This window comes from Haliotis cracherodii, unplaced genomic scaffold (assembly GCF_022045235.1).
Source record: "Haliotis cracherodii isolate W230 unplaced genomic scaffold, xgHalCrac1.p SCAF_3, whole genome shotgun sequence".
In the NCBI taxonomy this organism is placed as follows: domain Eukaryota; kingdom Metazoa; phylum Mollusca; class Gastropoda; order Lepetellida; family Haliotidae; genus Haliotis; species Haliotis cracherodii.
In genome coordinates, this window is record NW_027266286.1 from 13,509,946 (window position 1) to 13,525,112 (window position 15,167).

The 15,167-nt window shown below is 40.5% G+C and overlaps 1 protein-coding gene across 1 annotated transcript in view; it reads left to right on the forward strand.

Annotated features, from left to right (window-relative positions):
• LOC139473657 (dystrophin-like) overlaps positions 1 to 15,167 on the forward strand; it is a 452,560-nt gene that overhangs the window by 1,037 nt on the left and 436,356 nt on the right. The window contains exon 2 of the mRNA XM_071256342.1: positions 12,979 to 13,151. Coding sequence (XP_071112443.1) covers positions 13,061 to 13,151 — 91 coding nt within the window. The 5' untranslated portion in view covers positions 12,979 to 13,060. The remainder of the gene's footprint in view (positions 1 to 12,978; positions 13,152 to 15,167) is intronic.

The following is a 15,167-nucleotide window of genomic DNA, read 5'->3' on the forward strand; positions in this document are numbered from 1 at the left end:
GGCGTGGCTCGTTACTCATATCAATCATCGTATTGTCTAGTCCAGACTTTGTTATTTACAGGGGCGGTCAGGTAGCCTAGTGGTTAAAGCATTCGCTCATCACACCGAAGACCTGGGTTTGATTCCCCACATTGGTACAAGCCCATTTCTGGTGTCCCTCGCCGTGATATTGCTGGAATATTGCTAAAAGCGGCATGAAACCACACTAACTCACTCACTCACTATTATCTACAGGTTGCTGTCATATAGCTGGAATATGAATGTGGCGATAAACAAGAAACAAAAAACAAACTTTTTTTTCTGTATTGTTTTTTACATCATTGAAAAAGAATCACAAATAGTCAGGCTGCCATTGTTGCAATGATTAGTCAAAGTCAGACTAGACACCACGTCGCTATATAAGTGCAATAATCTTGGACGCGACGTTAAACCCAATTTCACCTCACCTCAGATTAGACACTCATGCTGTCAAAGTTTGACATACTAACATGCTCAGTTATGAATGCAGTATTTGACTCATCAACACTTTGAAGGACAGTGATCCGTCGCTACAACGCTACCTTCGGAGTCCAAATAATTAATGAGAGTTATAGATGATCGGCGGTTTAACGAAGGTCGAGTTGTAGGTGGTAGATGACCAACAAAACAGTACATGCTCTGCCTACCTAACACGATCTGTACGTTTCAGGGTTTAAAAAAAGATTAGAATAGAAGTTATTTATGATTCATAGTGTAAAAAAAGATGTATCGAGTATTGATATACGCTTTAAAAAAAACACCACATCGTATGCCTTCAGGTGAATAAGCAGGTAGATCTATAACAAACTTGGTCAATAAAAGTATGAAATTTGATATAAAACATCACTAGACATGATGATTTACCATTTAAAATGTATTTCCTGCTCTCATAGGTATTCTTTTATATGCAGAGATTAAGATTACCATGTGTATTTTCTTGTAAACTTAGCCGGAAATAGCAATCAGCTGTTCACACGTTTCCTCCCAATCTACCGGTGATTCAGTTAAAACGTACCCAGTGATACCACTTTAAAGAAATTTGATGCAATGGTCAGAAGAAACTCTATCTGAAATTATTATTTTATCAGGATTAATATATTCCAATATCGTGTTATTTTAGTTGCAGCTTCCACCATATATACTTAAAATTATAAGAACCACAAGCGTAGCACTTTGGTACAGATTGTATGCAGGATATTTTTTGACGTATGGAATGATTTTGACCAGTCACCATAGGGACTTCCCTATGTATACATGTATTTCAATTGCGAAAACGTTATGTTGACATTTAATAGTCAAACTGCCTCAAATATGACTTTTAGTGAGTCATGGTAAGGCATTTATGATATGTGTATCCATTCTCTTGCAACTAAAGTTCGTTTCAAGGCATCAATAGTGATAATCTCACACTAATCTGACTGTAGTTGCTGTTAATAACGGTGAGTTGAGCGATCTACCGATCACTTCGCCATATGATTTCACCGAAATTATTGTAAACATTATTATAATTATTGAATGAAATTTTAATATAATTAAAAAAATATATTGCAACATTAGCATGATTAGTCCAGATAAATAATGAACATTTTTTTTTATTACCAGATATTATAATATTAGGATTAAATTGCATACGTGTTACGTGATCGCAGTGATCAGCTGATAATGTTTTCTGAGATGGGGGAAAACATTGTGTCATTGGAAAACTTGAGTTTATTGAAAATGTTAGTAAATTTTGGGAGCCATGCTTTACCGCGTGCTTTAACCGAGTTAGCGCTATATTGAAGGGCGCAATAACGAGGGAACACTGTACTGTAAGTAGATATATGATTCTCAAAAACTGTCACTGCATCTCTCTGAGGTTGGTCCTCGTTTGTTCATTTAAAAAGACAAAAAAAACCCTTTGTTATGTTTTCTACCTTTTCATTATTATCAGTATGGCTGATATTATTTGGAGTGATTAGGACTGGTAAGATATTCTCAAGACATGCAAGAGTGGACACAGATTTTTTTTTAAAACAGGGATGCATTTTGTAACGAAGTTAGCATAAAAGTGAGTTTGTTTGGCATATAATATATTTTTTAAACATAAAAAATTACCAGTATTCTGACATGTTCAGCTTCTATACAAATTTTAAATGTATAAATGTGCTGCAAAAACTGTGTGTGACCAACCCTGCACTTGCCCCAGATCTGCATATGATGTTCAGCCGTCTCTTGTATGTGCATCCAGTTGCTACATGAGAGTTGTCTCCCTTCCACTGCAACAGAGGAAAAGGCATCACAGGCAATTATGAAATGAAGAGTCCCTGGCTCTCCATGTAATTTAGAGGCCACAGGTGGCCCAGTCGTCTAAGGCACAGCGATTTGCTGTGCAGAGTTGCGTCCCTTGGGCACACCAGAAACCTATGATTGTGGGTTCGAATCCCGGTTCGATCCGATTATGTTTCTAGGTTTGTCAGCACCATACCTGTGCTCGTGGGTTTTACCGAAGTGGTAAACGTCTGACACCTGCATCACTTTGCTTTCTGATATTGGGGCGGTCGGGTAGCCTAGTGGTTAAAGCGTTCGCTCGTCACGCTGAAGACCCGGGTTCGATTCCCGACATGGGTACAATGTGTGAAGCCCATTTCCTGTGTCCCCTGCCGTGATATTGCTGGAATATTGCTAAAAGCGGCGTAAAACCACACTCACTCACTCACTTTCTGATGTGTTATGGCAGGACTACTGCTGGCTGCATGCTTTTCCTCACTTTCTGAAACAACCTTCTGTCCCAGTGTTGGTATATAGAGAACCTTATTTGAGTGCCTTTTGATAATAAATGTATCAACACGTGTCATAAAAAATTTTAAGACTCCAATGCTTCTGAGGAGTTTAAACTTTTATGTATGATTGTTTATATGTTTTATATCAAAACACACAAGGTTGAGATTCTATTTATCATCCAAACTCATTGTTCCAGCTTTTTCAGGTTGTAAGCAGTAATAACCAGTGTCGAGAGTGTAAAAGTGTGACAGCAAACCAGCTTCATGAATGATGATGTCATTTGATTGTGATGTCATGATAAGCCATGACGTCACAATGGTCTGCAAAGCATTGTGATGCAAATTCATTGTTGATACTGCTTGATCCCACCCAAGCGATATCTCCTGTGGGAGCCAGTTTTGGATGATAAGTATAACTGTCATCAGCGGCTTGGATGACATGGCGTAATCTGACCATGTTGACCTTGACTTATATCGGCCGACATGGTGCTTGTTGTTCGCTGATCATGTACATCCATGTGGTTTTGAATTTGCTTAACCTGGTACTATGTTGAATGACATAAAGAATCTCACCCGAGTGTCTTTTAATATCAAAGATATCAACATCATTCTTCCAACTTTTTCAATTTGTAGACAGTAGTCACGCCGAAGACCTGGGTTCGATTCCCGACATGGGTACAATGTGTGAAGCCCATTTCTGGTATCCCCCGCCGTGATATTGCTGGAATATTGCTAAAAGCGGCATAAACCAAACTCACTCACACTTGTAGACAGTAATTAGCAGTGTCTTCAGTGTAAAAAGTACTGCTAACAGCTTCAGTAGCAGAGCCATTAGTGATGTCATTTGATTGTGACGTCATGGTAACCAGCGACGTCACAATGGTCTGCAAAGCATTGTGATGTAAGTTCATTGCAGCGATATCTACAGTGTAGATATCGCTTGATCTCATCCTAGGGATATCTCCTGTGGGAGCCAGTTTTGGATGATAAACCTCTTTCAATGACCACATGACAGATGCACCTTTCACTGCATATATTTAGTTGGGTTTTCTTCTCCAACTTTAATTGCATAAAGGGTAACAACACTCCATCTCTGTCGTCTTGTCAGTGTCGTTTTGATTAGCCTGTGCAATTACCAGATGCCAATTAGGGTCAGAGACCCAACAAACCTGGCTTTGGAGCAACGAGGGAGGGCCTCGTTGACAGCGAGGGGGAATCCCCTTGAATCCTCAAATTTGAATGGATTGTGCTTACTATAACCTTTCACCTTGCAAAATCTGTCAGCATGTGATAATGTGTATGTACAATTATGTAGTTTAGTATACGGCAAATATGTGTACATATTATGTTTGCAACAATGAAGTTCAGTTCTTCTACCCTGAATTGCAATGACCCTTATTTTTCAGGCAAATTACATACAATGCAACAATTACTACTGCCTTCTTGTCGTGCATATTTCGTGGCATAAACCCTACACCTCTGTATTTGTCATCATTCACTTGATGCTCAGTTAAAGACTTTATTACAGGTATTATAAGTGCTAGAACCACTCAGATTACCTGACAAAGAGACCCATGAGGATGCGGGGTAGAAAAGGTCTTTAGCAACCCATGCTTGCCGTAAAAGGTGACTATGTTTGTCGTAAGAGGCAACTAATGGGCTCGGGTGGTCAGGCTCGCTGACTTGGTTGATGCATAAATCGATGCTCATGATGTCTATCACTGGATTGTCTGGTCCAGACACAATTATTTACAGACCGCCTTCATATAGCTGGAATATTGCTGAGTGCATCCTAAAACAACAAACAAACAAACAAAACAAACAAACCTGTCAAAGACTGCAAAATAAGGGTGTCAAAAGAGATATAGCAGTCAGACAAGACCTATATGTAGGTTTACTAGAGCAGACAGAATCCACCCATATCTGGGCGTGAAGTGCCGATGTAAAAACAACATACTTTGTTCAAAGGATTAGTTGATAATATGTTGACTGATTGCTGATTGTTATCTAATTCAAAGGGTTTTTTTTAAAGAACCGTGGTCATTATGAATATAGTTGTCACGTGTGCTGTCTCAGCTGACCAATGAGACGACACCTATGTGAAACATGTACCTGATACAAAGTTGAGAGAGGAACTTAGGTTATGATATCCCGAAACGCTTTATAGTTTAGAATATTAGAACATGGGTTCTGGCTAAACCAGTCGGCTGCCGGCTGACCGGGTGCCCATCCGTTCAGACATCGAGGTGAAGATAGCTCCATCATTAGACACCTTTACTGTGAACGTCTCGTCACTATATGGCTGAGATACTGCCGATGTGAAGTAAAACTTTAACTCACTCACTAGAGTGAATGTCATGTGACTTCATACAACACTGTGCCACCTGTGGTCATACCACTAGTGCTATGATTGTGGGTTCGAATCCTGGTTCGCCCCGACTATGTTTCTAGGTTTTCCAGCACCATACCCGTGCTAGTCACAGACAGACAGACAGACAGACAGACAGACAGACAGACAGGTTTATTCAGTATTATGGCCATAGGGCCTAAAATACAATTGATACTAACTCATAATATGATGTCACGTGCATATACAGAAATTACTTCTTCTTGAATCTGATAGAAAAAACATGCTTTATATAAGTAGCCACTGACCCACTAGTGGGTTTCACCGAAGTGGTAAACATTTGAGACCTGCAACACTTCAGGCTTTCTTCCCACATTAAGCTGACACGGCATGATATAACAGGAATACTGTTAAAAGAGGCGTTAAACCGAACTCACTCACTCACTCGTACTGCTAGTGTTAAGTTATGTTATGCCATACCTGTGGAATTAAAGGTTTCACAAACTTTATCAAATACATGGAGGAATAATAGAAAAATAAAAATCACTTTTTATCTTTTAAATAATCAAGAACTTCATTTATTACACCATGTACATTGTATTGTGCAATTGCCCTGTTTACTCAAGTACAAGACACAGTTATTTCCTGTTATCACATTATTGCATTCTGTTTGAAATTGGTGTAACAGTGACATTTGGAACTGAAAACAAGTTCCTTGTCTGTCTCCAAGAAAACATTAAGAAGGGAATCCAACTCAAGTCTTAAGATTTGGCAAGTCTAGATTGCCTCAGCTCCTGCTGAAATTAAGCATAGTTCTTGGCTTCATTTGGATTTTATTATATATTTTGTAGATATATATTTTTGAATAAGATAACTTTATTTCTTGGATGAAATGTTAGTCTAACAGGTACCGTATTTGCAATAATAAGTGCCCTGGGTGCTTATAGAATTGAAAGAGGGTTAATTTTGTCTTGAGAAGTGTGAATGGTAGTGAACAAATTTAGTTCAAATGTCGACAAAACTAAAACATTTTTGATAATACTTGGCAATTATAAAAAAAACTCTTTCATATACACAAGAAAAGATGGACTGTGATGTTAGTTTTCAGTTTCAGTGAGGGCGCTTATGAAGATAACTTTAAGATTGGTCTAGGAGTTTGTCATGGAGCGCATCTTGGAACAGGGTGCTTAATACGGAGAATGCATTATTCAGTTTGTCTGGCCACAGCAAGAAATGTCACTTTATAGCCACAAGTTGACCACAATACACTATCCCATAGAAGTGTGCCCTGTGCTGTATCAATAATGTACTTGTGTCTATCTATTCTACTAACTCTATTTAGGGTCCAGATCTGGTGGCAACATATGGCATCTCTTCACTTGATTTCCAGGTGTTTAATTGCTGTTACATCGTTCCAAATGCACCGAAACCTATCACAGATGGGGACTTCAATGTGAGACTGACGAAAATCATCCAGTGAGTGTATTTCTTACGAGAATAGAAATCTCACTTATATTTAACATGCAATCTACAGTTTTGATCAATTAATGATTGAAACAGACTCCCCTATTCATTTAACAGGACTCACAAAATAAGATGTGTTCCTTCATAATTGGTATGCATACAGGAGTCAGTGTTATACGAGTGTACAGCTGTGTCCTATAGCTGGCCCCAGTCACTGCAAGACCTTGCAGGCTTTACCCTCCCACCTGATCCACCTGTCTGAATACACGATTCACCTGACTAACTGTCTACCAATAGTACAGGTAACACAGGTATTTCGCAGGTATGCACAGCAGTTTCTGCAAATACGCTTCTAAGGTTACTGTTGACTATGAAATGATGCTTAGGACTTAAACCTTTCAGGAGTGGGGTGTTGTCAGTTAGATTAGATTCTCAGTCAGGCCGGCTAATTGGCCGCTGTGGTCAAATGGATGGACAGGTGGTCTGTCCCTGCTGGTGTTATGTGATAGTGGACATTCTAATAGGTAGTCACTGAGTTGGGAAGAACTAGTTTGCTCATAGGGACACAGTGCTGAGTGGTCAGTGTCTGTCCGAGATCTCTCTCAGATTTTTGTGGGAGAGTTTCATTTTGGTGATTAATGTGTTTTTGATTCCGTGGATTTACTTGTAGCTGTTTGGTGAGTTTCTGTGTTTGTGAGATGGCCTTTGGGCTGTTGTAAGTATGCATGTGTTTGTGTCATTCTCAGCCACGGACTTGTAGCAGCAGGAGGTGAATGGTAGCTTCCATTGATATGCCTCTACAGTCTAGGAATTGAATTCTAAATACATGTAGTTGTCAACATTGACAAAGTGTAGACCTAGGGCTGTAAGCATGGTGAGGATTGAATACATTGTCAGTGCATTGTGGTATAGTGTATGTATATCGTATTATGAGGACATATATCGATGACTATAAAAACAAGGACATGTTTCCTTCATTTGAAAAGAAATTGTAAATACAGTTTGGATTGTTTTTTTTGGGTTGGGACCATTCAGTTTTGCTGAATATTTTGGTCTTAATAACTTAATGTCACTAACAATCAAGCTGTGTGTACCCATGTTTTTTATTACAGGTCTGCCTATAGATCTTGAAAGAAATGTGCTGTATGTTTTAGCATTTTTACTTGAAACTGGGATATTATGAAGCGTATTGGATTTTATTAGCTTTGACTAACTTAGTTTCTCATTTTTGAAAAAGTGAAAGCAAAAAATTAAGTAAATAAATTAAAATATGCTTTTGTTTAATTTCTTTTGTTTGTACTTTGTATGGATACTTATATTTTCAAGACATATGACTTTTTTAATCATTATTAAATCAGAATGGGTGAATGTGTGTTTGTTGTTTAACGCTGCTCTCAGCATCGTTAACCTTGTTAACCAGACAATTCAGTGATTGACATCACAAGCCTTGATCCACACAATTGGGATCCGATGACATGCAACAACCAAATCAGCGAGCCTGACCACCCGATGGTGAAGGGGTAAATGATATTTTAAGTATTCAAGTTACCGTGGCGACATGTAAATGGTTGAGCCTGGACAAGGCAGATCAGTGGTTGATAGTATGACCAACAATCCATGCCACTGTTAATTGTCACAGACTATAACCACCCAATCCTCAGTTCAGACTCTGTGGATAGAGTGTCTGCCAAGGGACCGCCTTCGTGGTCTAGTGGATAGAGTATCTTTCTAGGGACCGCCTTCATGGTCCAGTGGATAGAGTATCTGTCTAGGGACCGCCTTCGTGGTCTAGTGGATAGAGTGTCTGTCTTGGGACCGCCTTCATGGTCTAGTGGATAGAGTATCTGTCTAGGGACCGCCTTTGTTGTTGAGTGGATAGAGTATCTGTCTAGGGACCGCCTTCATGGTCTAGTGGATAGAGTATCTGTCTAGGGACCGCTTTAGTGGTCTAGTGGATAGAGTATTTGTCTAGGGACCGCCTTCGTGGTCTAGTGGATAGAGTATCTGTCTAGGGACCGCCTTCGTGGTCTAGTGGATAGAGTATCTGTCTAGGGACCGCCTTCGTGGTCTAGTGGATAGAGTGTCTGCCAGGGGACCGCCTTCGTGGTCTAGTGCATAGAGTATCTGTTTAGGGACCGCCTTCGTGGTCTAGTGGATAGAGTATCTGTCTAGGGACCGCCTTTGTTGTTGAGTGGATAGAGCGTCTGCCAGGGGACCGCCTTCGTGGTCTAGTGGATAGAGTATCTGTCTAGGGACCGCTTTAGTGGTCTAGTGGATAGAGTATCTGTCTAGGGACCGCCTTCGTGGTGTAGTGGATAGAGTATCTGTCTAGGGACCGCCTTCGTGGTCTAGTGGATAGAGTATCTGTCTAGGGACCGCCTTCGTGGTCTAGTGGATAGAGTGTCTGCCAGGGGACCGCCTTCGTGGTCTAGTGGATAGAGTATCTGTCCAGGGACCGCCTTCGTGGTCTAGTGGATAGAGTGTCTGCCAGGGGACCGCCTTCGTGGTCTAGTTCATAGAGTATCTGTTTAAGGACTGCCTTCGTGGTCTAGTGGATAGAGTATCTGTCTAGGGACCGCCTTTGTTGTTGAGTGGATAGAGCGTCTGCCAGGGGACCGCCTTCGTGGTCTAGTGGATAGAGTATCTGTCTTGGGACTGCCTTCGTGGTCTAGTGGATAGAGTATCTGTCTAGGGATCGCCTTTGTGGTTGAGTGGACAGAGAATCAGCCTGGGGACTGACTTTGTTTTGCAGGGAAAGAACATCTGCCTGGAGAACAAATGGTTGGTGGCCGTGTCTTACCAAAAGACGTCAAGAGATAGTACTTGTTGTTACCCAGCCTGGCATTTGGCATTAAGGGGCTAAAACAAGGGCTGGTCTGCTGGGAGTCAGTTTACCTAGTCTGAGTGGGGTATCCATGTTAAACTGTGGCATGGTATCTCAGTTGGCTAGCACTATAAAGCTGACATTAGTCCATATTAGTACAAGCAGCCACAAACACATACATGCTATCGCCATATCAGCACAATAATCTTGGAAGCAAAGTTAAACCCATTGCAGTTCTGACATGACATGTAATCACGCGGGATGGTGTGAAACTGTATGAACAGTTCGTAAACACATCAACACCACACACAAAACTCAAATCTCCTAAGGGCAAAAGGGGCGGTCGAGTGGTTAAAGCGTTCGCTCGACATGCCAAAGACCCAGGTCCGATTCCTGACATGGGTACAATGTGCAAAGCCCATTTCTGGTGTCCTCCGCCATGATATTGCTGGAATATTGCTAAAAGCGGCATAAAACCATACTCACTCACCACCTAAGGGCAAAACTAGATGAAATGAATGATACTTAAGTGATGTTGAATTTTCTGAATAATTGTTGAATGAAAATGTATGACAAAAATCCACACATTCTACACATGTCTGTCCTTGTGATATCACACGTGATAGTCTCATTGGGCAGCCATTGTTTTCATGGGGAGACAGTTGATCAGGAATGCCTCCAAGCAAGCACCTGCGTGAAGGAAATATAATGTATTGCCTAGACATGCTCTGGTTACAAAGATAACGCCAGCCATTCATACAGCCCTAGCCTTGCTCCAAGGCTGTACTGAAAGAAAAGTCCATGGATGTGTAGTAATTCTCTCCTAATTGGCAAGTCTAGATATGTGGCAGGACTCCAGTCTCTTATTGGGACAACTTTTTCTTATTATTTACATTATCTAGAACTTATGATTTGAACTAATAATTATTACCTTAGAGACTTGTGCAAGTCTAATACAGCCCCATTTTTATCACGGTATGTCGTGTGTTCATTGTCATGAAAATTGATAGGTATTTTCATATGGAGGCTTTGTGGGGAGGTTCTCACAGTGTAATAACTGATGCGATTCTTAATGGGGCAGCACTCAAGCATGACCGATGATTATGATAACACGAGAGCTGAATAATAGGATGGGTTGTGTTTATGCTTCTTGCGAAGAGATCTCACCGATTTTGTTGCCACGATAGTGACTTTGCAAATCTGTGCAATGTAATTGAAAGTGATGCTCAAATGAAAACGTATCTTTTTGTCAACCCCTTGACATCTGACATCTTGTTCTCTGTGAGAGTAACTGTAATATACTTTCTCATCTTTGTGTAACTCGCGGAGAATGGAAAGATGTTCGTGCGGGTCGTGTGAACATATTTGTTTTTTAATGTCAGCCTAGACCAATTATTTTTTTACAGAATTTGTTGGCAAAGTTTCAGGAAAATAATTAAAAAGAAATCAAAGTGCTATTTGGGTTAATAAAAGGTACATTTCATTTCAGTTTATTATGACATAAGCTGAGTGTATACTATCATGGTTAAAGAAATCAAAATGCAATGTGAGTTGATGTGAGGTTAACTTCAAGTTAATTCAAAATTCAAGATGTGATATTATATTTCCTGAACTTTTAAGATGAAGGTCATAACAAACACCAATATGAGCATATTTTCAGCCAAACTCAGAATTTGAATAATTAATATTTGCTCTGCGAAATTGACATCTTTTTTTAGTTAATCTGTAAGATGTGTCAATATCAATTGTTATGTAGCCATGGTAATGCAATATATCGTAGGATGTGTCGAGTGTTTTGTTTCATGTTTGGAGCAGCCAATTTCTGATGAAATCGATCCATGTTATTGAGCCTGTGGTGTTCAAAATGTTGATATAGGTATGTCCACTCTGTGCATGAAATGTATACCGTCATGCCGTCATGTAGCTGGAATATTGCTGAGTGCGGCGTAAAACAACAAACCAAACCAAAACAAGGGCTGGCTATCGATATAGATTATAGAGATTGATAATCGCTAACTAAATATCGATCAATTATCCATAACTATTGGAGAAGTAACTTAAAGCAAATAAGTCCTGAGAGAAATCAACACAGTTCAAACCACTGGTGAGCAGTGACACATTTATGCATAGATTACTTTGATTACTTTGTGGACATTGAGATATAACAAAAACTGTTGCTTTCTGTCTTTGACAATTGGCATTATTGACAATAACAAGTCTGTTTTGGTAAATCTGAACTTTATTTCATCATAATAGTTATGTAAGTTATTATTGATGACAACAATTTGATATTGAGAATTGTTAATATTACTTCCTATCAACGATAATTCTGATCTTTTTAGCCAGATCTGGTACTGACCTGTTTCGTTGAAGCAGAGGACAGCTGTCTAGACTGAGTTGTCTCCCCTACATCTTAGTCTTTCCTCGGGTACTCCACCTTCTGCAGCTTACATACCTGGGGGGACTTACCTAGGGGGACATACCTGGGGGAACTTACCTGGGGGAACTTACCTGGTGGGATATCCTGGTGGGACTTACCTGGTGGGACTTACCTGGGAGGACTTACCTGGGAGGACTTACCTGGTGGGACTTACCTGGTGGGACTTACCTGGAGGGATTTACCTGGGGGAACTTACCTGGGGGGATTTACCTGGGGGACTTACCTGGGAGGACTTACCTGGGGGGATTTACCTGGGGAAACTTACCTGGGGGAACTTACCTGGGGGGATTTACCTGGGGGGAACTTACCTGGGGGGAACTTACCTGGGGGAACTTACCTGGGGGGACTTACCTGGGGGAACTTACCTGGGGGAACTTACCTGGGGGGATTTACCTGGGGAAACTTACCTGGGGAAACTTACCTGGGGGAACTTACCTGGGGGGATTTACCTGGGGGGAACTTACCTGGGGGGAACTTACCTGGGGGGATTTACCTGGGGGACTTACCTGGGGGGACTTACCTGGGGGACTTACCTGGGGGGACTTACCTGGGGTGACTGACGCACATGGCCTGCAAGGGATCAGGTGGCCACAATGGTAGCCCGTGATGAATTATGTTGAATAGGAAAGACCAGTGTCTGTGCTGTGACTGCCTGAAGTAACAGCCATACTTGAACATTATAAGTGCTACAATAATATAATATAAGTTCTAATACAACTTCTAGAAAAGGGACACAGTTCATTGAATGTGACCTCTAATTGTGCCGCTGTAAACTGATGAAGTTCTGTCAATCACTGGTTTGTCTGGTCCAAGATTTATGACTTACAAGCAATATGGCCACAACATAAAATTTTGTTCTCTCCCTCCCTCCATAAGTTAGTCCTGGTGACCTTAGCTATGATTGGGGTTATCTTGTGAGATCGGTAATTACTAACATCCTTAAGTATTGTCTCAGGTTCATTTAGAAGAGTAGCCAAGTATGTTCACAGACTGTCACAGACTGTCAAACACTACAAGATAGTTTACGATTTCCCAACTTCAAATCTTCACTGTTAACTCCTTATTTTCTATTTAAAGAAATGGGTTGATTCTTTATTTTTAAGACGACATGTATGTATTTCAGGTAACCACGGTGACAGTGTAATGGATACCTCGTCGCAGTGTTAGTGTGGATAGTGTAGTGTGGAGCATTGTGGGATACCGTGATGGATGCCGGTCATGGCAGCACCTCCAGCAGCCCGGAGGATGGAGAGGAGGAAGTTGCTGGCTTCATGCAGAAGATCAGGGAGGCAGCAGGTAGGTCCACCCGTCCTCACATGACCAACACCAAAACGGAATAAAAAAATGTTTGTGTACATATGGAAATACCGTGCCCAAATATGAGGTCTTATATTCCTCATGGGGTCCTCATAGATATCATATTCTGTTTTTGACATAATTCTTTACAGATGTTTATATTGAGGCAACAAGGATTATTTCCTAAAAAATATTGTTTATGGTTTGTTTATGAGCCGGTTTAAAAAATAAATTCTTGTCAATCATAAACCCTCCAAGCAGCAAATGCATATCATGAGATGGAATGTCTCAAATGCTGGTAGTGTTTGCTAGTTTGATTGCCGCAACAATATTAAACAGCTCAAGTTTAACTAATAAAGGAAAGAATGCACAAAAAATGGAATTATTTGATAAATTTATGAATGAAAAAGGTTGCTGCGAAGTTAATTTCAACTTGCATTTTTCTTTCTTGAAATGTGGAAAACAAGTATTTTGGAATCCAAGGTTTCAAATAAGCTAATATGTGCAAGGAACATGCAGTGTCTGTTAGAACAAATGACTGTCAATATATGTGTAGAATAATACTGTGAGAGAGAGCTCATCCCAGCTCGGTGTAGGGTTCGCACCGTCAGTTGATACGGTGGCAGTGATAGTGGAGACACATGTGGCTCTCATTACCAGGTCTAATTAGTGGAACAAAGGGAGAGTTAACGAGATATATTATCTCTGTTTCATAACCTGCAGAGGATGCCATGTACTAGACCTGCAGAGGATGCCATGTACTAGACTAACACTTAGTCTGTGAAAAGATTTCTTCATAGAAATTGTAATAGTATTGTTTTATAAGAGCCTTTCCTACTCTGCTGTTATTCAAGGAAACTAGACTTGGTTAAGTTTGATCTAGACTTGCCAAGGCTTTTAGAATTATTTTTTTTAAATTCCACTGTCATGGATCAGGACTAGCCATATACTTACAAAGTGGTATATAATGAGTGGCATAAAATGCTCTCTGTTTTCAAAATTAACTGGCAAGGGAGCTAGTCAACAAAACAAGTTACAATGAACATGGTGGCAGTGAAGTTAAGCAGCTTAGGTGGAGGAGAGTAGATGGATGGGTGCTCGTGTTCGGCAGCTTGACTCCTGAGAGTTTCTAGGGATTCGGTCTGCTCTTCACTGAGGAACATGTCACATGTGGTGTCTCCTTTGGCAAGTGAAATATGCCTCTGTGAACGCAGCTATGAATGGGTACTTGGTAGGATGAGATGATAATGTAACTTTTAACCTTTTTGCACCTCACAGGAAACTTGGGTTGTATTCTCCCAAGGGAGCTGAGAATGAAATGAGCGTGTAAACTGATTTGTTGACTGGGCTTTTGGTGGCGTAACACTTTCAGCATACCTTGATGGAGTGTGGAAATGCAATAATTATTGTTGTTATTGTTATTATTATGATGCTGCATAATACCTACATCACAAAGGACCTGTGAAGATCTGGGAAAGAATAGGTCTTCAGCAAATCCATGTTTGATGTAAAAGGCGACTATCCTTGTCTTAAGAGGTGACTAACGGGATCAGGTGGTCAGGTTCACTGACTTGTTGATATTGACGCATGTCATCATTTCCCAATTGCGTGGATCGATGCTCATGATGACAATCACTGGATTGTCTGGTCCAGACTCAATTATTTACAGACCACCGTCATATATCTGGAATATTGCTGAGTGGAGCTTTAAACAACAAATAAACAAACAATATATCACAAAGTGTTGACAGTGGGATCTGTAATTGGAATAATTGTTCCAATCGCCAGTTTTTGTCATCAATAATGAGGTGACTCTAATCTTGGATGCTAAGTGTTCCAAATGTAGTCACATTGGCAACCAGACTGATCGTCTGGGCTCATCTGTCTGTCTCCGTGTTTTACAGTTGGAGTGCTTGCTGAATCATACGATACGATCACTCTTGTACTTGTACACATTACCCCGAAACAGGCGTGATGTCTACATCAAGAGCTCCATGGGGTTGAATTGAAGACATG